Consider the following 19203-nt stretch of genomic DNA (forward strand, 5'->3'; position numbering starts at 1 on the left):
AAATGGTTTGCCAGGCCTTCAGGTGTATTCATCAGAGGTTGCAACTTTCCCACGTTCCAGTTTCCCGTGAGCACTGCAGCTAAAGTTAACTACTATTAACTAATGAAAAGTGAGCAGCTAAAGACCCAGAGATTTTTCTCAGCAGTTACTGGGGACTGAAAACGAAGCAAAGACGACATTAAATATTTAACTTACATTTGCCTGAAAGATGACTTCAAATGAATCCTAGCTTTGCTGACATCTGCTCAATTGTGCTATCGAAAATGTACTGCTAAGTGGGTGTTTGTAACTGTGTGTTTATGTGTGTGTGTGTGTGTGTGTGGAGGGGGGTTCAACAGCCCCATGGCCCTATAACAGGTTGATCCAGCCATGCCTTGTCCCATCTTGAAATAAATTGGGAATTAGGTAGGTAGGTAGGTAGGTATTTACTTTATTAATCCCCAAGGGGAATTTTTTTTTCGCTACAGCAGCATACAGAAGCAATAAGATAATAATAGAAATAATAGAATAAAATAATAGAATAGAATAATAGAAAAGCAATAAAATAGCAGTAAATAGCAGTAAAAAATATAAAATATAAAATGCACAGTATATACAGTACATTATATATCTATATATATTATATACAACAAACCAAGAAACACAGTCAACAGTGTTATTGTACTGTGATGGATTTTGCCAGAGGTGAGTTATTGTACAGTCTTATTGCAGTGGGCAGGAATGATCTCCTGTATCTGTCCTTGTGACAGCGGAGCTGGAGGAGTCTTTTGGAGAAAGTGCTCCACTGTCCCTGCAGCAGGTGGTGGAGAGGGTGGTCAGGATTATCCAATATGGACAATAGTTTGTTCAGCGTCCTCCTCTCCACCACCTTTTCCAGGCTGTCCAGTTTGAGCAATTAAAGCAGTTCATTCCTGAAAATACATTTAATTTTAAAGCCAATTCCTCACCATAGTGCGTCAGATAATGATTTTGACTTTAATCACACACAGCTGTTCTCGCAGATGAAGGAACTTAATAAGACTGCAAAGCACCTTATCTCTACCTTAGCAGAGATGTCATTTTCAATCATGTCAGCGACCCATTTTCCGCTCTCGCTTAGAAACTCTTATATATCACGCTGTAGGAGAGTTAGTATTCAGATGCTCCTCCAATGGAGCCTCACTAATGGTTGCAGTTCAACATGTACTTGGCATGAAAAGGGAGGGGATGTACAAAAAGGCCAGGCTTCAGAACATCTTTCAGAGAAGCATGAGGGGGGATTACCTATTATTAGAGTGGCCTAGTGGATTAAGTTGCTGGCTAATCTGATGTGTGGTTGGGTGTTTCCATGTTGTTTGTGGTTTCCTGTGCACAATTGGTATAATCTTTAGTGAAAGCTCAAACTAAATGTAAAGCTGGCCGGCATGTAAATAAATGACCACAAATCAGCACAGTTGCAATATATTACGCGATGACGATGTTTCAGCACTCTTTTCAGTCTTATTATTCCATCTCATGTTATTGTTTTATAGCTGGTAAATTTGTATAAACTGCTTTTTGTGATATAGAAAACACCCAAAGGGGTGTGACCAATGTGTGACTGAGGGTGCGTTCAAGGTAGTCTGGTAGAGTAACAGCTGAGTGGGCCTTCCTCTTTAGTCCCTCATGCTAGTGGTGAGGTTAGTCTAATTTGAATGCCCTAGTTTGTGTGGGTTGTGACCACAGACTGTGGTTGCGAGGTAACTTCATCCTGCCACAGAAGAAGTACAGACGATGAATACACTTCATAATCTATGAAGCACTATTGTACTTCACAATAAAGATTTAATGTACTGAAACTAGACGAATTGGATTGGACAGTTGTGTTTACACATACAATGAATTTGACTCCCTGTATAGACAATAGTATAATTAATTGGTCATAAAAAAATAACGTCTGTGCATCTCTTATTTATTCTGCGTAAAAATAATAAAATCAGTTCTGCTTGAGATCGTCTTTTTGTACTTGTCCCCAAACGTCTCATGAGTGCACGCCTCCTCTGCGTGGTTACGTCACTCTGTCCTGGTCTGTGATTGGCTGTTAGAGTGACACTCGCGATATCGATTGGTTGCGAAACCAAGTTGTTGAAACGGGAAGCTAAAAAAAAAAAAAACATCTCGTCAACTGAAGTGCACGTCGCTGAGCTTCTGCTTCACATTGACCGCTTTCACCAAGCTAACGTTACGGCTGAAGAACTAGTCATATCTGGTCGCTACTGAAAAACCCCCCCAAAAAAACAGCAAAATGGGGTGTTTCTTTTCGAAGAAATCCAAAAGAAAGTCGTCAGAGAAAGAGGACCGTACGCCGACAACAACGACTGTCGAAACTCCGACCACCAGTAACGCGGTTCCCCTTGGCAACAACACCGACGAGGCGCCGAAGCAGTACAGCTGGGACAAGAGAGAAAAGGTAAACGGAGCTCAAATAAAACACGCCGGTGCGTTTCTGTAAACGGAGTTGAGCTTTCCTCGGCTGTTCAGTCGTTTTCCAGGTAGCTAAATGTAGATTTAACACCTTTAACGTCACGTTTGTGTCACAAAACACCCACAGCTGGTCTAATTATTATGTACCGGAGCTTCAGTGACCCAGTCTTACCAACTAATTACGTTACCTAACGCCAATATCCGTATTTCTTAACTGATTTCCTGAGTGCTGCGGCAATGAAGGCAGACGAAGTTTAGTTGCTGAGATTCATTGAAACCCGCTGCGAAGTATAGTTTCATCTAATTAATTAGCTGTTGCCGTGGTAACCAGGGGGTCCCCGCGAGCCTCATTAGAAGATGACAACATTGCTGAGTTTTTGTTTTGTTTTGTTTTTTGTAGTTCAAAGCCTCGCTCTCCCTCTCTCACTTAGTTGCCCCATGTAGCCAGCGTTATCTCATTATGGGATTACTACACGACGCGGGGGAGGTCGCTGCTCCACGGCCGGCCTCACTTAACGTTGCCTGCTCAGGCAATAAAGGCGTTAACTCGACCGCGGTTCAACTTCCGGTTTGACTTGTGGGGGTATTTCATCTTTAAATGTGGTGATGCAAGTCTGCATCATGAATCCGGTGGTAGAGCCCGGAAATAGACTGATAAAAGCCCTGGAAAAGAACAGGCTCAAAATCAAATATGACTGATGTAGTTAAACATGAAAGGAATAGTTATATATGTCATTGGTGTTGAATTATTGTCACAGACATGTCAATACCGCTGAATGCACTGTGCAGCAGTTGTTATTGGATGTCAGTATCACAGGATTGGTTCAAACAAGGAACATCTGACTGTGATGATCATGACATTTTAGTTGACAAATAATTGTAATCCAAATAATGACACTTCAGTTGTCTTTATATGTTCATTTTCTGCCACTATTGTAGTTCAATCCCAATGTACTTTAAAAAAAAAAAATAAACCTACATCCATCTTCTCCAAGGAAAAGAGCCATTTTGTGTGTGTAGTGTTTGGCTTTGCAACTAAATCCATGATGTCAATGTCAATAGATGTTAATTGAAATGAGCGTCGGCCCAATACTAGAAGTTAAGCACCTTGAGATGAACAGTCGGTGGCGTTATTTTTCACTCGTAGAGTTAGATCATAGCAGACGAAGGGGACGCAACGAGATGACGCCAGTCAAATCTGGAATGGTGGAAGATGCCTTGGAAATAATATGAGATGTGACATTTCTGTTTCCTCCAGCTGTTTTCATACTGATGAATTGAAGCGATTTGAACAATTATGGAAAATGATTGCTGTCAGGTCAAATAACTGTGACCAGGCGATTATGTAGTAATTGTGATCTGTGCACCTTCCAATGTATTGTTTGACTACTCATTTCCTCTCCTTTGTCTTATCACAGGTTGACCCCAAGGACTACATGCTAACAGGGCTCAAAGATGTCACGGTGGGCCGCCTGCCCGGCAAACTGAACGGGCAACAGTTTGTCATCCAGGAGTGTGAGAACTGCAACATCTATGTGTTCGACCACTCTGCGACCATCACCATCGATGACTGTGTCAATTGCCGCATTGTTCTCGGACCAATCAAGGGCAGTGTGTTTTTCAGGGACTGCAAAGACATCAAGTGCGTGGTGGCCTGTCAGCAGTTTCGCACACGGGATTGTAAAAAGATGGAGGTGTTCTTGTGCTGCGCAACTCAGCCCATCATCGAGTCGTCTACGGGGATGAAGTTCGGCTGCTTTCAGTACTACTACCCCGAGCTGGCTTTCCACTTCAAGGACGCCGGGCTCAGCATATTCAACAACAACTGGAGCAACATCCACGACTTCACGCCCGTGTCCGGGGAAAACAACTGGAGCTTGTTGCCAGAGGCTGCGGCAGTTCTGGATTTTGTTCCAGCACCGGACCCCGAGTCTGAGTTCAAGTCGGTTCGAATCTCCTCCGAATCCGCACGCAGCATCGTGCCTTTGACGAAGGGAGGGAGGCGCAAGGACAGTGAAGAGTCCTGCCTCTTTGTTTTCTTCGCCGGGGAGTACGCCACCGCAAATGCTCGTAAACTGATCGACGAGGTGAGTCAGAGTGCAAGTGAGTTTTGTTAGTTTGACAAAAGTGTTTTTGAAGTGTTAGTAAAAAAAGAGGAAGTATTTCCTTCAGTCAGGTTTCAACTGTAGAACAAGTCAGCCCGCCCCTAGTTACAGAAGGAAAGAAAGTTCAACAAAGAATCATAATAAGGTTAAATAGTGAAGAAATCTTACCAAGCTTTAGTGTCCACTGCTGTTGAAGCAATGCAAAACATACTGACGCTGGTTATCTGCCCAATTAAATGAGTTGCAGGGAGTTGAAACTTGAATTACTGACCATTTAAAAAGTTGGTTGAAAATAGCTCGTCTTCTCTCTTGAGAAATTTTAGAAACCACACACATCAAAACACTTTTTTTCCAGACACGCACTTCTTTTTTTTAACCGAGAATACTGACATATATCATTACTCAGTAGTTTTACATGAATATTTAAAATCTTTTTTACATTCTCAAACTGCAATTTTTCCTAATAATATGATTTTTTTTTTTTGCCCTTCCCAAGACCTTGCAGAGTGATTTTGCCTGAATGCTTCTCCACCATGTGAAGCTGGCTGGCGTTGCCTCTTAAACATTCCAGTTATGTTTGTACTGTTGCTAAAAAATGCATTACTCCACCACATAAGCATGAGACCGGCTCCACATGTGGGAGAGTAAAGAAGTCTAGTTGCAAGAGACATCTTGACAGACCGTCTCTGTTGTGCGTAATGGACGGTCCTTTAAATGCTTCGTGGTTCACTGCTAACCTTCAATGGTTATTATTTCACTTTTTTTCATCTATTTTCACAGGTGACAGCTAAAAGTTTTGTGCTGATCCAGACGAAGGAAGTGTCAATGCGACCTGAAGATGTGAAGAGAGTGTTTCAGAATAGCGCAGATGATCTTGTGGAGTGGATTACCAAAGGTAACTTTCTTTTTTTTTAAGCATTTGTTTGTTTGTTTGTTTTGTTGCTCCAATATACCGGCTGCATAGGAACTCAGCCAGGTATGTAAGAACTTATCTTACAAAGCTGTTTCAGAAACCAAACAGTTAACACATGTACCACTGAGAGAAAGTATAAAGCCGTGGTGTTCATTTTACAAGAGAGCAGAGTGAAAGAAGCTGTCTGTGTCTTAAAATGCTTCAAAAGGTTGAGGGAGTCCGTTTCTTATATTCCAGTAAAAATAACTACTACTTACTATATTAAAATGTCCATCTGTCCTATTTCTTTTGGATTTCTTCTGCCACCCAGATATGTAAAGTAACTTTCTTCCCTCTCATACCACAGCGTGCCACTGTTTTATGGAGGTTTTTTTAGACACTATAAATCCATTTTGGTCAACACACTCACAGGATTTTTATTATGACAACTCTGCTGACTGCTAGTTTTTCAGTGTCGATCTGGCACATGTTGCAGAAATCAGCAGAATCCGCTCTCAAAACTGGTAGTGAATAACTCAAGAGCTTAATATGAGTAGAAAGTAGTTAATGTTCTCTCACATGAGTGTGTGTGGACGTAACAGGATGTTACACTGAGCAGGGAGACCTGTACTGATCTGTAGTTTGAATAAGCTGATACAGGAGTTTGGATAATTGGTGCACTGACAGATTGTGACCTTAATAATTTTACTACTAAAGGTTCAGTCATTGCCCTCGAGCTGAACGGCGACGGAGTTGTGGAAGCCTGCAAAAACATTGCCAATGACGTGTTCAGCGGGACCAAGGTAATTCTATTAAACTCATCACATGTTGGCCTATCACAGATATATCAGTATCGGCATGTTCTCTTTGATATCTTTGTCGTCAGTGTTTGATCACTACAAACTATTTGATACATTAATTTTGTATATTTTTTACTCCCTAATATCGGTATCGGCATAAAATTCCAGTATCGTTCCAAGCTCTTGTCTTTTGATAGGTTTGCACAGATATGCTTACTTTCTCATTAAAATATAATCCCAAACATTACAATATGTTTTGTTTCCACAGGTTTTTGTCTCTGATAACAAGAACACATCCTCCCGAGACGTGGACAGCTTCTTCAACTTTGCTGACATGCAGATGGGCTTGTAAACTCTTACACGTCAGAACAAACTGCCTGAACGGATGAAGATTTTTCTATCCCGGCCCCCCACCTGCCGTCCAGCTCGGCCTAAATACGAGTAATGATTATTTGCCTCTTTTCGTCCTTAAAAAGTAGGTAGCAAAACATTGAGGACTGTCTCATAAAGCCTTGAATAGAACAATTCAGTTCCACCAACCATGAGTCTGCAGACTAAATCACCCTATCATTCAGAAACATTGGCTGTAAACCACTAATGAATTGGTTGCTAAGAGTGCTGTGAATATTTATATTTCTATGAATGTATTTGGTCATTTTCTTGCTTTTATCCATTGTGAATGTAGCATCTTGCTGTAACTGCAATTCCATTTTTTATTTAAAGTGTTGCTTCTCATTACTGTCAGAAACCGTCATCGCAGTGAAAAAAAACAAACACAAGAATGCCTGAGGGAAAAATTTGTATTTTACTTTCAAGGATTTATTTGTGTGTGTGGTTTTAGAATCAGGGACTCAGTTTAAAATGTGTATATTTGAAAGATGCTGTGTAGGTGAAGACTGTATGTTTGTTGATATTTGTTAGGCCAAAGCCAGATTGTGAAATGTTGAGTTTATCTTGCTGTCGTCAGATTAACTGATCTGTTTATGGCTAGCTTTTTGATGTAGGCACTCCATGTGATCATCTTTTTTTTATTTTTGTAATATTTGTTTTATATTCTGTGCTGAATGTTTTTGTATAGAAAACAAATTAATGACCTTCAATATAATTTTTTAGCATGTGACATCATTTTGTATTCAAAGATTAAGATCACTGAAAGAACGCTGCATGAAAGTTGTTGGATGCTGACAAACAATTTATAATCACTGTATAATAAACGATCTATCCTCCTGAGTTAGAAACATTCCTGTAGTTACCATCATCAGCACACGCACTCGGTTTTAAAGCTGACATTTACAAAAACGGAATATATTTCAAGATAAACAGGCTCAAGGGAAGTATTCAGCTTCTCTCTGTGACCTGATCAACTTGTCCTTTTTTGTAAAGAGCTGCTAGAGTTCAGTTTAAAGAGTTATTTTGATCAGATGGAAAATACAAATACGCCTGTGTCTGATTGTTAAAGTGTCTCAGCTGTTTAATAATAACTCTCATCAAATCAGTGAGCTGTTTCCCATGGTCTTAGAGGAACACATTACTTAAATGGGAGTGAGTGTTACTTTATTCCTCCTGAACAGATCATTTGTCATCAGAGTGAATCATGTTGAATTCATTTGGGGGAGTTTGTTGAAAATGTGCTATCTTCCTCTGAATCACAGTTTGCAGCTTTCGCTTCAGTTATTTCACTTCCACCTACTTAAAGAGAATTATTCAGTTCATCATTAATGGTTCCAGTTAATGGTTAACGTCTTCACTTCACCCAGTTGGACTTGTCACTAATTCATCCACCAGTAATAAAAGGCATGCAGCACATTGCAGATATGGTTGAATCTGAATTAATTCTGATATATCCAACAATTTTGTACAATTGCCTTTAAGACAGAAATATGTAGGGATTTCATGTGATGTACTTTTGTATTTGTAAAGTTTTTGTACTTGATCAGTTTTTTGTAGAGCATTTTGTCTTTATGAATGCACATCTGTTGTTTCTACACTTAAATGACTTCCTGTCTTTATAAAATGGCAGAGTCACATTAAAAGCGGTAGAAGGTCATATTTTTTGCGACGTGTGGTTTATTTGATCTAAGCGTGTGATCATTGTTCAAGACTCGGTTGTTGTCCTTGTGTCTGTGCTGTGTGCGTAAAGGTTAACGCCAATGGAAAAAAAAATAAAAAAAATCGAGCGCACCCGGGCTGGAGGGAACCTGGCGGGGTTTAGGACCCGGCGGGACGCGCGGTACAATAGAGCTGTTGTGTCGTGTTGGTGGACAGATTGCTGCCTTGGAGATTCCCAGTGTGTGGTGGTGGTGGTGGTGGTGGGATACTAAAAAAACAAAAACCCCTCAAATCAATCCGGACCTACAACCAGAGCCCCTGTTTCTACCAGCAAATGTCTCCAAGGTGTGTCTGCGCGTGCACGTGAGCGGAATAAAGCGGACAGCAGCGCGTGGACTGAAGGTAAGGTGGGAGGAATGTGAACAATATGCTCGTGTGTTCAGTGGGACTCAGTGTGCCAGGATTTGCCCTGGATGGTTTAACCAGGCCACGGGGCCTGCTCCCTGCCTGCCTGCTTCTTTCTTCTTCTTTTTTTTAGGTCTATTTCCGCTTCTTTCTTTTTTTTTTACTACATAAACATTAGCGACTATTAGGCGACAATATTCCTGATAACTTACGTTTCTGCATCATGAATACTTACCCAGCTGAGCCATACAAATATTGGCCTTAATGGCTCTAGGAAGTGACATCTTTGTATGACGGTGGCGCCCATGTTTGATTTCCCAGCCTGTGGTGGCGCAGCCTGCAGCGGGCCTGTGCGTGTGTTTGGCGCCAATACTTCTCTTTGGGAATCTACAATGGTTGTTTGTGGTATGAATTTAATAAAAAATCAATTTAAAAAAACGTCTGGCGTACTTGGAGCGCAGTAAACTAACAACTTGCACCCAGACGTGACATTTGTTGAAGATACAATATGGGAGGAGGGAAATGTAAATAAGGTGGCGACAAGCGATTTGGTCATTGTTTCCTGTTGGGTCAGAAACGTCACACAAGATGTGATGTCATATCCGTACCTAGTCCCAGCCTGCAGCTCCCCACCACTTTATACTGTATGTGCACGTGGGCGGGCAGCAGTGGGACATGGACCACAGACCGGACGGACATGTGACACTGAACCCTGCGACCCACCGGGCTCTGTGAGCTGCAGTGTTGGTTCTGTTCAGGGATGAGAAGTGGAGTTTGGGCAAAAAAAATATCAAGGTGGGCCTCAAAATCCGATGGCTCACAGATTTCAGTGTAATGCTCGTATTAGTGGCGAGGAAAGATGGGAGTACCATCATAAAAACCACAAGCAGTGTTGGTCTGCAGTAACTCTGTCTGTAGCTGTGATACAAGAAAACAACTGCTTGTTGGATGTAGAAGATGGTGAAACATTCCCAACTCGGTTTGTAGTTTTTAAAACAGCACACAAAAGAGTATGTGCATGAAGCTATTTAATTATTTTCTTAGTTCAATACAGAGTTTTTAAGTAGGTTTTTGGAGGGCTTGGTGGCTGTGTTACCGATGGCCAGTTATTTGACTCAAAACAATGCATTTTCTCGTAATCTTGCACTATTATCACTCCAATAATTATTTGAAAATCAATCTCTGCCATAAAATTAACAAATCAGCAAGTACTATTAAAAGAAAGCTCATAGGTGAAGCATTAAAGTGTTTTTTTTCCCACAGCATATAAGCCATTATAGCTTATAGCTAAGTGTTATAAGTCCAACTCACATTGCTTTTTGTTAAAGACTAACAGTTCAAAATCCAAAGATATTCAGTTAGCAGTGATATAAATCATAGACGTGTATGAAATCCACACATTTGAGAGGCTGGAACCAGTAAATATTTAACATTTTTTTGCATTAAAAATGAATTATGAGTAACCCATCATTTAAACAGATGCGGGTTTAATTTTTTGGTTGTTGAACTATTCACTGAGTCTGAGGTCTTGAGTGACTGAACACAAAGTTTTCAGTGTTCAGAGATGGAAACACTTCCTGGATGTCATTAACAGATGTTGGGCTGTTTGAGTGCTATGCTGTTCTTTGTGTTGAAGAGGAGAACACACTTTTATCTGTAGTTTGGGTCGTTGTGACTCGTTACAAAACTGCTGGTTTGTTGGCGTTAGTATGTTTCACTCCACTATGGTATGGAGAGGAACTGGCTCGGTGCCTTCTCCTCCTCCGACCCCTCCTGTCCTCGTGGGGAATGCGAGGCATGTCCTGTCTGTTGAAACAGCGTTCTGTATTTGGGGGCTACTCGGTGAGTCCTCCACTATTTTGAAACCTAAATGAGTCGTCACAGTGGTTCAGTAGGCTAAAGGCTCCCACTGTGGACCTGTGCTGTCTGTCTGTCCGTCCTCTTTCATTTCCTTCTCATTGAAAGACAAATAGGATATCAAAATGTGAAAACGAAGGGTTTAGCGACTGATTTTGTTAGAAGCTTAAAATACAGGATGTTCCACAGTGCGTTTTAGACTAAATGCTCATATTTAGCAAAAAGGGGACATGAACTTAAATATTTTAGTTTATTGCATGTAGACTAAACAGTTTTTTGCTTATATGACTGACATACGTTTCTTTTTTTTGCAGATATGAAACAAACTGGTTAAAGGTATATCTGAAGAATCTACTAGCATGCTTTTCAATGTGAAATTTATGGTGAGTAACTACTTTGTGTAAAAATAATTATTAATTTTGTTTATAATTTGAACAACAAGTCCCTCTGTTATTTAGTCTTAAAATCATTTGTAATTCTTATTTTCTGCAGGATGTTACAGGATGAAACGTCTCAGGTCGTCCAGCAGCAGCGACAGTTCTGACAATGAGAGTGAGTCGTCTGTCAGAGACACCGGACTGTGTTTCATTTTCTCCGCTGCTCTTTTTTTTAATTTTTTTTTATTGTTATTATTACTCACACTCTCGGTTTCTTCCTTTAGGTCCTTCAACCTCCTTCTGCTCCTCTAACAAGTATGGCAGTAAACTTGGAACCCCCGCCTCCAACCCAAAGAAGCCAGCTGAGGTAGGAGCCGTCCTTCACCATCAGACGCTGATGTTAAATATCAGAGACCAGTGTCTGACTCCCTGCGTCTCCCCGGCCTCCCCTCTTTCCCCGCAGGTGTTTAGAAAAGACCTGATCAGTGCCATGAAGCTACCTGACTCCCACCATGTCTCCCCAGAGGACTACTACCTGCTGGCAGACACCTGGAAGCAGGAGTGGGAGAAGGGGGTCCAGGTACCGGCGAGTCCAGACACCATCCCCGAGCCGTCAGTCAGGTGAGCCTGTCCGATTCCTAGAGGTCCGTCTGTGGACAAACCAGTCTAAAAGTGTGACTCGCAGCCTTGTTTTAAAGAGCCTCACAGTACTGACAGGTTTTTTTGTGTGTCCTCTGTGTTCAGGATTATTGCAGAGAAGCCCAAGGAAGTGCTTTACACCCACCAGAGGAAGTACATCCAGTGCTCGGGCCAGGAGTCCACAGAACCAGGTTACGTCAACATCAAAGAGCTGGCAGAGGCCATGTGTCGCTACGACCTGGACGACGTGGACCTCTACTGGCTGCACGCACTCAACCGACAGCTGGACCGCATGGGTGAGGAGCAGGATTGTAGAGGGACAGTCCACCATCACGTTCACATTGTTCCAGCCCAGTGATGTTGCACAGTGTAGTCAGTATCTACAGACATGACTGATGATGGTCCCGACAGAGTCTGCTGGGGTTTTTCTCTAACCATGTGGGGACGTTGTCCCGTTTTCATCCTCCAGGGGAGACGCTCATAGACGAGCTGACGATGGAGCGAGCCATGGAGGCCCTGGAGAGGCAGTGCCATGACAACATGAACCACGCCATCGAGACGGTGGAAGGTCTGGGGATTGAGTACGACGAGGACGTGATCTGCGACGTGTGCCGCTCCCCCGACAGCGAAGAAGGGAACGACATGGTGTTCTGCGACAAGTGCAACATCTGTGTGCACCAGGTAGACGTCATCCGTGTGCTGCTCTGATCACACAGGCAGCTCACGAGTTAGTCCATCAATTAAAAGTAAAAGCACACGAGACAGCAGAGGTGTCACTTGGAAGGCCAAGTAACTACCTGATGATTGAAGGTTATAATTTTGATCAAATCCAACTCTTCTTGGATAATTTTGCGTCTTTCCAACAGTTGAGTGATTCTGATGTATTTCATATCTCTCGGCTGAATACTTCATGATTATTTTTTGTTAAATGAGACTTTCTGTCTCCACATTTGACTGTGTATTTGTAAATTGTGTTGCCACCAATTGCACTAGTTACACATTGGCGGTGTATCAAATAGCCTACTTGCTATTCTGAGTGCATACAAAATGTGTTGAAAAGTTCGGTAGCATGCAGCGCACAATGAGTAATGGTCAAAACAGTAGGTGTGAAACTCTGGATGCTTCTCACCCGCAGTAGTCGCCATCTTGACTATGTAGCAGTAAGGAAGGGAACAACAATTGATTTTCAAACATGTAAAATTGGGGGCCGAGGAAGCCGCAGCTGTTGGGACGTACACCACACTGGAAGCTGTACATGCCACAAAAAAGTGTTTATTTTTCACTAAGTACTACTATACTGTTGTAGGAGGATTAAAGCCATCAGTTGGTTTATTGTGTGCATTCTCATTTGGAATAAAATGACCAAACAAAGCAGCAGATATGTTGGCAGGTGATCATCATCATTCAAATGTTGAATGCTTCCTTTTGAAATATACACACTGTGCAACTAAGTGAACCTGCATGTGGTGTGCTATGTGTAAGTGTGCCAGTAGAAGTATGTAAACTGAGGCCCAGCAACTGACTTCCTTTTAAGTTTTACTCGGTCACACGCAGTCAGTATGCTTCATCCTGCTGCTCCCCCCGCAGGCCTGTTACGGCATCGTCAAAGTACCTGTTGGAAACTGGCTGTGCAGGACCTGCGTCCTCGGCATCGACCCACAGTGCCTGCTGTGTCCCCAGAAGGGCGGCGCCATGAAGGCGACACGTGCCGGCACCAAGTGGGCACATGTAAGCTGCGCGCTGTGGATACCAGAGGTAAATAATCAGTTTATCCTCCGTTTGATCTTAATCTCTTTACATCATTCTGCCGTACGTGTGACGTAACTTCTCATCATGCTGTGAACGTTACGATTGTGTAGGTGAGCATTGCCTGTCCTGAGAGGATGGAGCCCATCACCAAAGTCTCCCACATCCCACCCAGTCGCTGGTCTCTCATCTGCAGTCTGTGTAAACTGAAGACGGGCGCGTGTATCCAGGTGAGTGTTGGTCAAAAACACTAGGAGGGTTGTTAATTTTATAACGACTACATTAATGCAATTTTAACTTTCAATTGTTCTTCTAAGCTAAATATGTTTATCTTTTAAATTAAACCTCCAATCCACACCTGCAGTCATCAGTGCCCTGAGACCGAGTTGCACTCTGTCATTCAGGTTTCCCAAGCACTCACCTGCCTGTTCTGTCGGCTACCTGACTTTATCTTCATACCTGGCATATAGAGATGAGACTGGCGTCAATCAGCATTTCCTAAAATGTTGAACTATTTCTTAAAAGTACTGTTCAAGTCCATCAGGGTTACAAAAAACTATGAACTATGTCACTGTCTTTTTTTCCTTTGCAGCACTAATAAGCAGAATACTGGTTATCCTATTAAAACATTTTTTTTTTATCAATAATGTAACTGTTTCAATTACTTCATCAAAGTTATGTACATTAGTAGATTTGATTACTTTTTGATTATTTTTCTAACAAATGTTTTAAACTGGGTGATGAAGCAGAAAAGTCCTAAAATATAAATTTAACCAAGGCCGTGTAATCCTTTATTAATATCTGTATCTACTGGACGGAGCCAAATATAGAGCTGAATTACATCTGGAACACACATAGATGATATGGTGGGCCAAGAGGAACTTTATTTCATGTAACTTATCGCGGTTACATTAACTTATTTGTACAGATGTTCCCTCAGGTGTAACATCGAGCATTTCAATGACAACATCATTTTCACAGCTGGTAAACGAGCTTTATACTGTACAGTAAAGTTTCAGTCTTTTTCAGATTTTACAATGAAAATATTATTGAATTTCCAGCAGTGAAAGACGTTCTTGTCCAACAACATGACCAATGACCCTTGTGTTGACTAGAGCAATGCACAATGATTTGATCGGCAGACAGACCAGAGATGGTGCAAATTCAAACAAGAGAACCAATCAAAAACAAGTCTCAAAATTTAAGAACATACTGTCGAATAACTAGTTACTCTCTTTAAATCATGTAAATGTAAGGTTTTTTTCTAAAAAAGTTTGCTTTCTGTAAAATATGTAAATTCTTAAAGCTGCTCCTCCAGTAATCTTGTTTGCTCCAGTAAGTGAGTTGTAGTCCATGTAAACGTCATGTCTGTTTCTTCCCCCTCTGCTCGCAGTGTTCGGTAAAGAACTGCACCACTCCCTTCCACGTGACGTGTGCCTTTGAGCACAGCCTGGAGATGAAGACCATCCTGGATGAAGGGGATGAAGTAAAGTTCAAGTCTTACTGCCTGAAGCACAGCAAGTCTAAATCTGGGGAGGCTGGCCTGAGCCCAGCTCGCTCTAAGCCCTCCGGTGAGGCGGGCAAGGTGGGCCAGCGGGCACAGAGGCTGCAGGAGCTGGAGGAGGAGTTCTACACTCTAATCCAGCCGGAGGAGCTGGCTCAGTTCCTCGGGCTCTCGGAGCGTCTGGTGGACTTCATCTATCAGTACTGGAAGCTGAAGAGGAAGGCCAACTTCAACAAAGCTCTGCTGCCCCCTAAAGAGGAGGAGGAGAACCTGGTGCTGCAGCCGCAGGAGGACAGCATCCACACACGCATGCGGATGTTCATGCACCTGCGACAGGATTTGGAGAGGGTGGGTGCTCATTATACTGCAATATGGAAGTGTTTAATGCTGAGTCTGTATTTCAGGCTACAGAGCGTTCCTCGGTGCACACTGCTCTTTTGAATATAATTATCTTCATTTTATAGAGCCACACGGTTTGTTTTACAATTCACATTTTGGTCACTTATCACAGAATTCATATTGATTGTAGTCAATACGTGCAGTTTAATGGTCAATGAGGTGTTTTTTTTTTATATAACATATTTTAATTGATAATATTGATAAAATATACAATCTTGACCCTTTGTCTGGCCTTGGCCCACGTATTTAAAAAAAAAACAAAAAAAAACTTTTAGGTTAGTGTTGAGACTTTAGAGAATTTCCTCAGTCGAGGTCTCGTGTCACAAATGTCATTTTCTTTTGTATTTTTTTGTTTTACAACATATTGAAATCTCACTGATCCACACACGAGCTGAAAAGCTGCAGCAGAGTCTGGAGAGCTTGTCAAGGCAGAGAAAGTCTTGAAGACACCTGCTGCAGTCTACAAGAGAGCTGCCACTTGGGATACGATTGTTTTAAGAGGAAGTTTTAAACAAAACGTAATAATATATTGTGTCATGCTGCCTATATAATTTGTGATGTTTTCCTTATGGTGCAGGTGAGGAATCTGTGTTACATGGTGAGTCGGCGGGAGAAGCTGAAGCTGTTGCAGAGTAAAGCCCAGGAACAGATGTTCAACCTGCATGTGAAGCTCATCAACCAAGAGCAGTCTGCCGGTGAGCACAAATTTAAAGTAATCAACATTATTTCAGTGATTTTTTTGTTTTTCTTAATTAAAAGTTCCATATTGTAGAAAAGGAGATTTCCATTTCTTTTTGGATTATAAAGCAGAACTATGTGCTGTAGAAATACAGTTTAATTATCAAACCGCTCAGTCCACACAGCTTGTATTCAGCAACTGGGTTTGAAAACGAGCCAGTTGGTCTTCTGTAAGTTGGAGAAGTCGCAACCAAACGGTCAATACATCCAACCTGAACCCTCAGCATGGCCCATCCTCCAAACTTTTATGCGAAAGACCAACCGCTCATTCTTCGTGGAGCTTGCAAGATACAAGATTGAAGAAAATGTCGAGGAAACACTGCACAGTCGTTGGACGTCAGGAAAAAAATGTGTCATTTCACATCCTTTCATAGAGAAAGTTGGAGATGAGGAGATGGTTTTTGGTACTTTAAACTGCAAAAACATCTTTCTATGGACAACAAGAAGTGTAAAATGTGGGTCCTGTAAGATTCCTTTACTTGATAAATATTGGCTAGATCTTGAACTTGTTTGTCTTCCTTCCTCCGAAGGTCTTCCTGTTTCGTTCCCAGTGGAGAGTATCCTGTTCCGTCCTCCTCCCAGGATTACTCTGAAGCTGAAAATGCCCAAAGCTTTGAGTCTTGGAAATGGAAATCCCAGTACCAAATCCGTCAATGGGCCGCTGTGCCTGGACAACAGCGTGAATGTCACTGAACATGCTGGTGAAGGGCTGGGCCAAGGCAAACCTCAGCTGCACGGCCGCGGTCTGAGAGAGGAGCGCTCCAACGGCCGACTGTCTTCCTCAAGCCACCCGAGCGGCACAACGCTACCTATTAAACCAACCGGCAAACCTTTAGCATTGCACGCTGCGCTCCACGGCCATTCATCCAACAGCAACGGCAAACTGGACCAGGACAGAGCCTGTATGGCCAAATCTAACGGCCTCTCAGAGAAGCTCGTGGCTCAGAAGGACAGCTCTTGCCAGACGCAGAGTGACCGGGACGCTTCAAACGAGACTTTGGACAAGAGCAGCTTTCGCAAGTCTGCCATGGAGCACTTTGGCAGGTCCTTCAAAGAGGCCACCATTAACTTAGTACGGACCACAGAGGACCTGCGGGCCTCTGACAAACTGTCCCGAAAGGGCTCAGCCAAAGAGAGGCTGTGGGCCAAACCTGTGTCCGAACACAAGGTGAAAAGCGCGCGATCCTACCAGGACAGCGACGGATACTGTCCCGACCTGGAGCTCAGCGACTCCGAGCCGGAGGCCAAAGGGAGACGCAGGCGGCAGGTCGGGCTGCCGCAGCCGGACGCTCCGAGGAAAGGGAAGCAGTCGCTGGGCTCCAGACACGCCATGCAAAGGTGACGGCTGTTTGTTGCCTCCTGGCCGAGTAACAGGCCGTCTCTAAACACATCTCTATCAGGGACCAGACCGAGCCGCGGTGCTGGCGGTGCTGCGTACATGAAGCAGAGGACACAGAAGGAAGCAGGAAGTGAAAGTACATCACTCAGCGGGAGTTATTGAAGAAGCATCATCCTGTGTTGGTTTGAGAGGAACAAAAATGTCTTCTGAGATTATCATGCTTGCCTTTCACGTGGCTAAAAATTATAATTGTATTCCGCACAACTTCGTCCTGTTCCCCTACACGCAGGTTCAATTTGCCTTTGACTAAAACTGATGTACATAAGATGGGTGAATTGGGATCATGTAAATAATGTGTAACTGAAACTTTATTGACACTTGGATGTCAATGTGGTCAGAAATGAAAACTGACATGCCAGATGGAAAGTTTGTAGGGATCTCCAGCATCTGCTTCACTCGTTTCTTGCACATTATCTGTTACAGCTGACCTGGTTTCCCCCACAGGTGATGAAGTCCACGAAGTCACTGTTGAAAACACAAATGCCTTTTGTGTGTAGAAATGCGTCCCAATCTTTGTATCTTTAGTTTTGCTGAGACAACCGTTCAGTTTGTGTCTTAAAGTGGGAGGAAGTGTGTAAGAAAGTAAACTTACATTCCATGATGTGTCCTTCAGTCCTGGATGCATGAAGCAAAAACTGAGTATCGCTGTGTGATCGATGGCCGTCAGATTGTCTTTATTTCTGATCTCAGATCATCACATGATCAGCCTTCATCATCACAAACTTTAGATTGTGAAAAGGAGCTGTGAGACGTGCATATTTGCAGTCTTTATTGTTATGTCCCCGATTTGATAATAAACACTGCGGCATGAGCGGCTCAGTAGAGCTGCATATTGTTATTTTTTTATACAGATGTCAAGTCAATACTTTTTAGTGATACCTTATTTTTCTGAACTCATTTTACCACAAAGCCTCCATTTTGTTTACCAGTAAAGTAAAAAGTGTCAAAAGCATCAGTGTTTAATGGTGTTCAATGTTTAGACCAGTAGATGCAAACAGAAGTGGCATCCACGTCCTTCTGAAGACAACGCTACGCCATCCGTAAACGTGAAACATGGCTTTCACCTTTGACCCACATCATGATCATCAGTTTACAAATACACACCGAGGACAATTTAGTTTTGTTCCGTTGGCCTTTTTCACCTCTAATTATGTTGTTTACGTCTGCAAGCAGCCGGCAACAAAGACTGTTGTCACAACTACCCTTATCATCTACAGACAGTCCTGCACACAGTGCTGTATGTAGGTCATATTTCAGTCACTGAAGTGGATTGTGATTTGCAAATACAGGAGCCCGCTTTAACACTAACACGTTCACAAACACACAAAAAGGACCTACATATGCATTTTCTCTTGCTGCGTTGTTTTTCTCATTTGGAAAGTACATTTTTGAATAAATCCTTAAAATGAATGACGGTCTGCTTTGTAGATGAATTTTATGCAAGAAAATGAACCTCCAATTATACCTGCAAGCTGCAAAAACTGAGTGTGTTTGCACAGATAGAAATAATTAGTTTGAAGGAGAAAAGGATGAATGCTAACATATAGTCAGACAGATAGCTTTGTATCAATTATTTGAAAGGAAAGCTAGATGGCAGCATTGCCACACTTATCAACTACAGACAGTCCTGCACACAGTGCTGTATGTAGGTCATATTTAGTAAATGTGTAGAAAAGCAAAGGTGTAACTAATAACATTAAATAATAATGCCGCTGTTCAGTTTTGGTGTGTCAGAGTGCCAGTTCGTACAAGACCAGGTCCTTGTGATTCACCAAACTGAATTAAATACTGTCAGAATTTATGTTATTAATTAGGTTTGTATTATCACTGATGATGTGTTAAAAATATCTG

The 19203-nt window shown here is 42.3% G+C and overlaps 2 protein-coding genes across 2 annotated transcripts; both read left to right on the plus strand.

Annotated features, from left to right (window-relative positions):
* The first annotated feature begins 2116 nt into the window (after positions 1-2116).
* Positions 2117-7469, plus strand: rp2 (RP2 activator of ARL3 GTPase). Its single transcript, XM_069704118.1, has 5 exons — positions 2117-2428; positions 3861-4529; positions 5328-5442; positions 6157-6242; positions 6508-7469. The coding sequence occupies exons 1-5, from the start codon at positions 2264-2266 to the stop codon at positions 6589-6591; spliced, it is 1119 nt and encodes a 372-aa protein (XP_069560219.1). The 5' UTR covers positions 2117-2263; the 3' UTR covers positions 6592-7469.
* Positions 7470-8516: 1047 nt separating this feature from the next.
* On the plus strand, positions 8517-18756 carry jade3 (jade family PHD finger 3). The gene is made up of 12 exons (XM_069704117.1): positions 8517-8690; positions 10865-10933; positions 11043-11102; positions 11212-11294; positions 11391-11548; positions 11672-11862; positions 12036-12247; positions 13154-13321; positions 13426-13542; positions 14706-15164; positions 15793-15910; positions 16484-18756. The coding sequence occupies exons 3-12, from the start codon at positions 11054-11056 to the stop codon at positions 17293-17295; spliced, it is 2367 nt and encodes a 788-aa protein (XP_069560218.1). The 5' UTR covers positions 8517-8690; positions 10865-10933; positions 11043-11053; the 3' UTR covers positions 17296-18756.
* Positions 18757-19203: the final 447 nt, after the last annotated feature.

The sequence above is a fragment of the Brachyistius frenatus genome, unplaced genomic scaffold (genome assembly GCF_029030835.1).
Source record: "Brachyistius frenatus isolate BFR_SWC_R1_liver_20210118 unplaced genomic scaffold, ASM2903083v1 Contig_49, whole genome shotgun sequence".
NCBI lineage: Eukaryota > Metazoa > Chordata > Actinopteri > Embiotocidae > Brachyistius > Brachyistius frenatus.

Excerpts from the sequence above, each read along its gene's own strand:
- jade3 (XM_069704117.1), top strand. The coding sequence starts at position 11,054 with ATGAAACGTCTCAGGTCGTCCAGCAGCAGCGACAGTTCTGACAATGAG. Across the intron at positions 11,549-11,671 it reads ATCCCCGAGCCGTCAGTCAG|GATTATTGCAGAGAAGCCCA; the intron begins GTGAGCCTGTCC and ends CTCTGTGTTCAG. Across the intron at positions 13,322-13,425 it reads GCGCGCTGTGGATACCAGAG|GTGAGCATTGCCTGTCCTGA; the intron begins GTAAATAATCAG and ends ACGATTGTGTAG.
- rp2 (XM_069704118.1), top strand. The coding sequence starts at position 2,264 with ATGGGGTGTTTCTTTTCGAAGAAATCCAAAAGAAAGTCGTCAGAGAAA. Across the intron at positions 2,429-3,860 it reads GCTGGGACAAGAGAGAAAAG|GTTGACCCCAAGGACTACAT; the intron begins GTAAACGGAGCT and ends GTCTTATCACAG. Across the intron at positions 5,443-6,156 it reads TGTGGAGTGGATTACCAAAG|GTTCAGTCATTGCCCTCGAG; the intron begins GTAACTTTCTTT and ends TTACTACTAAAG.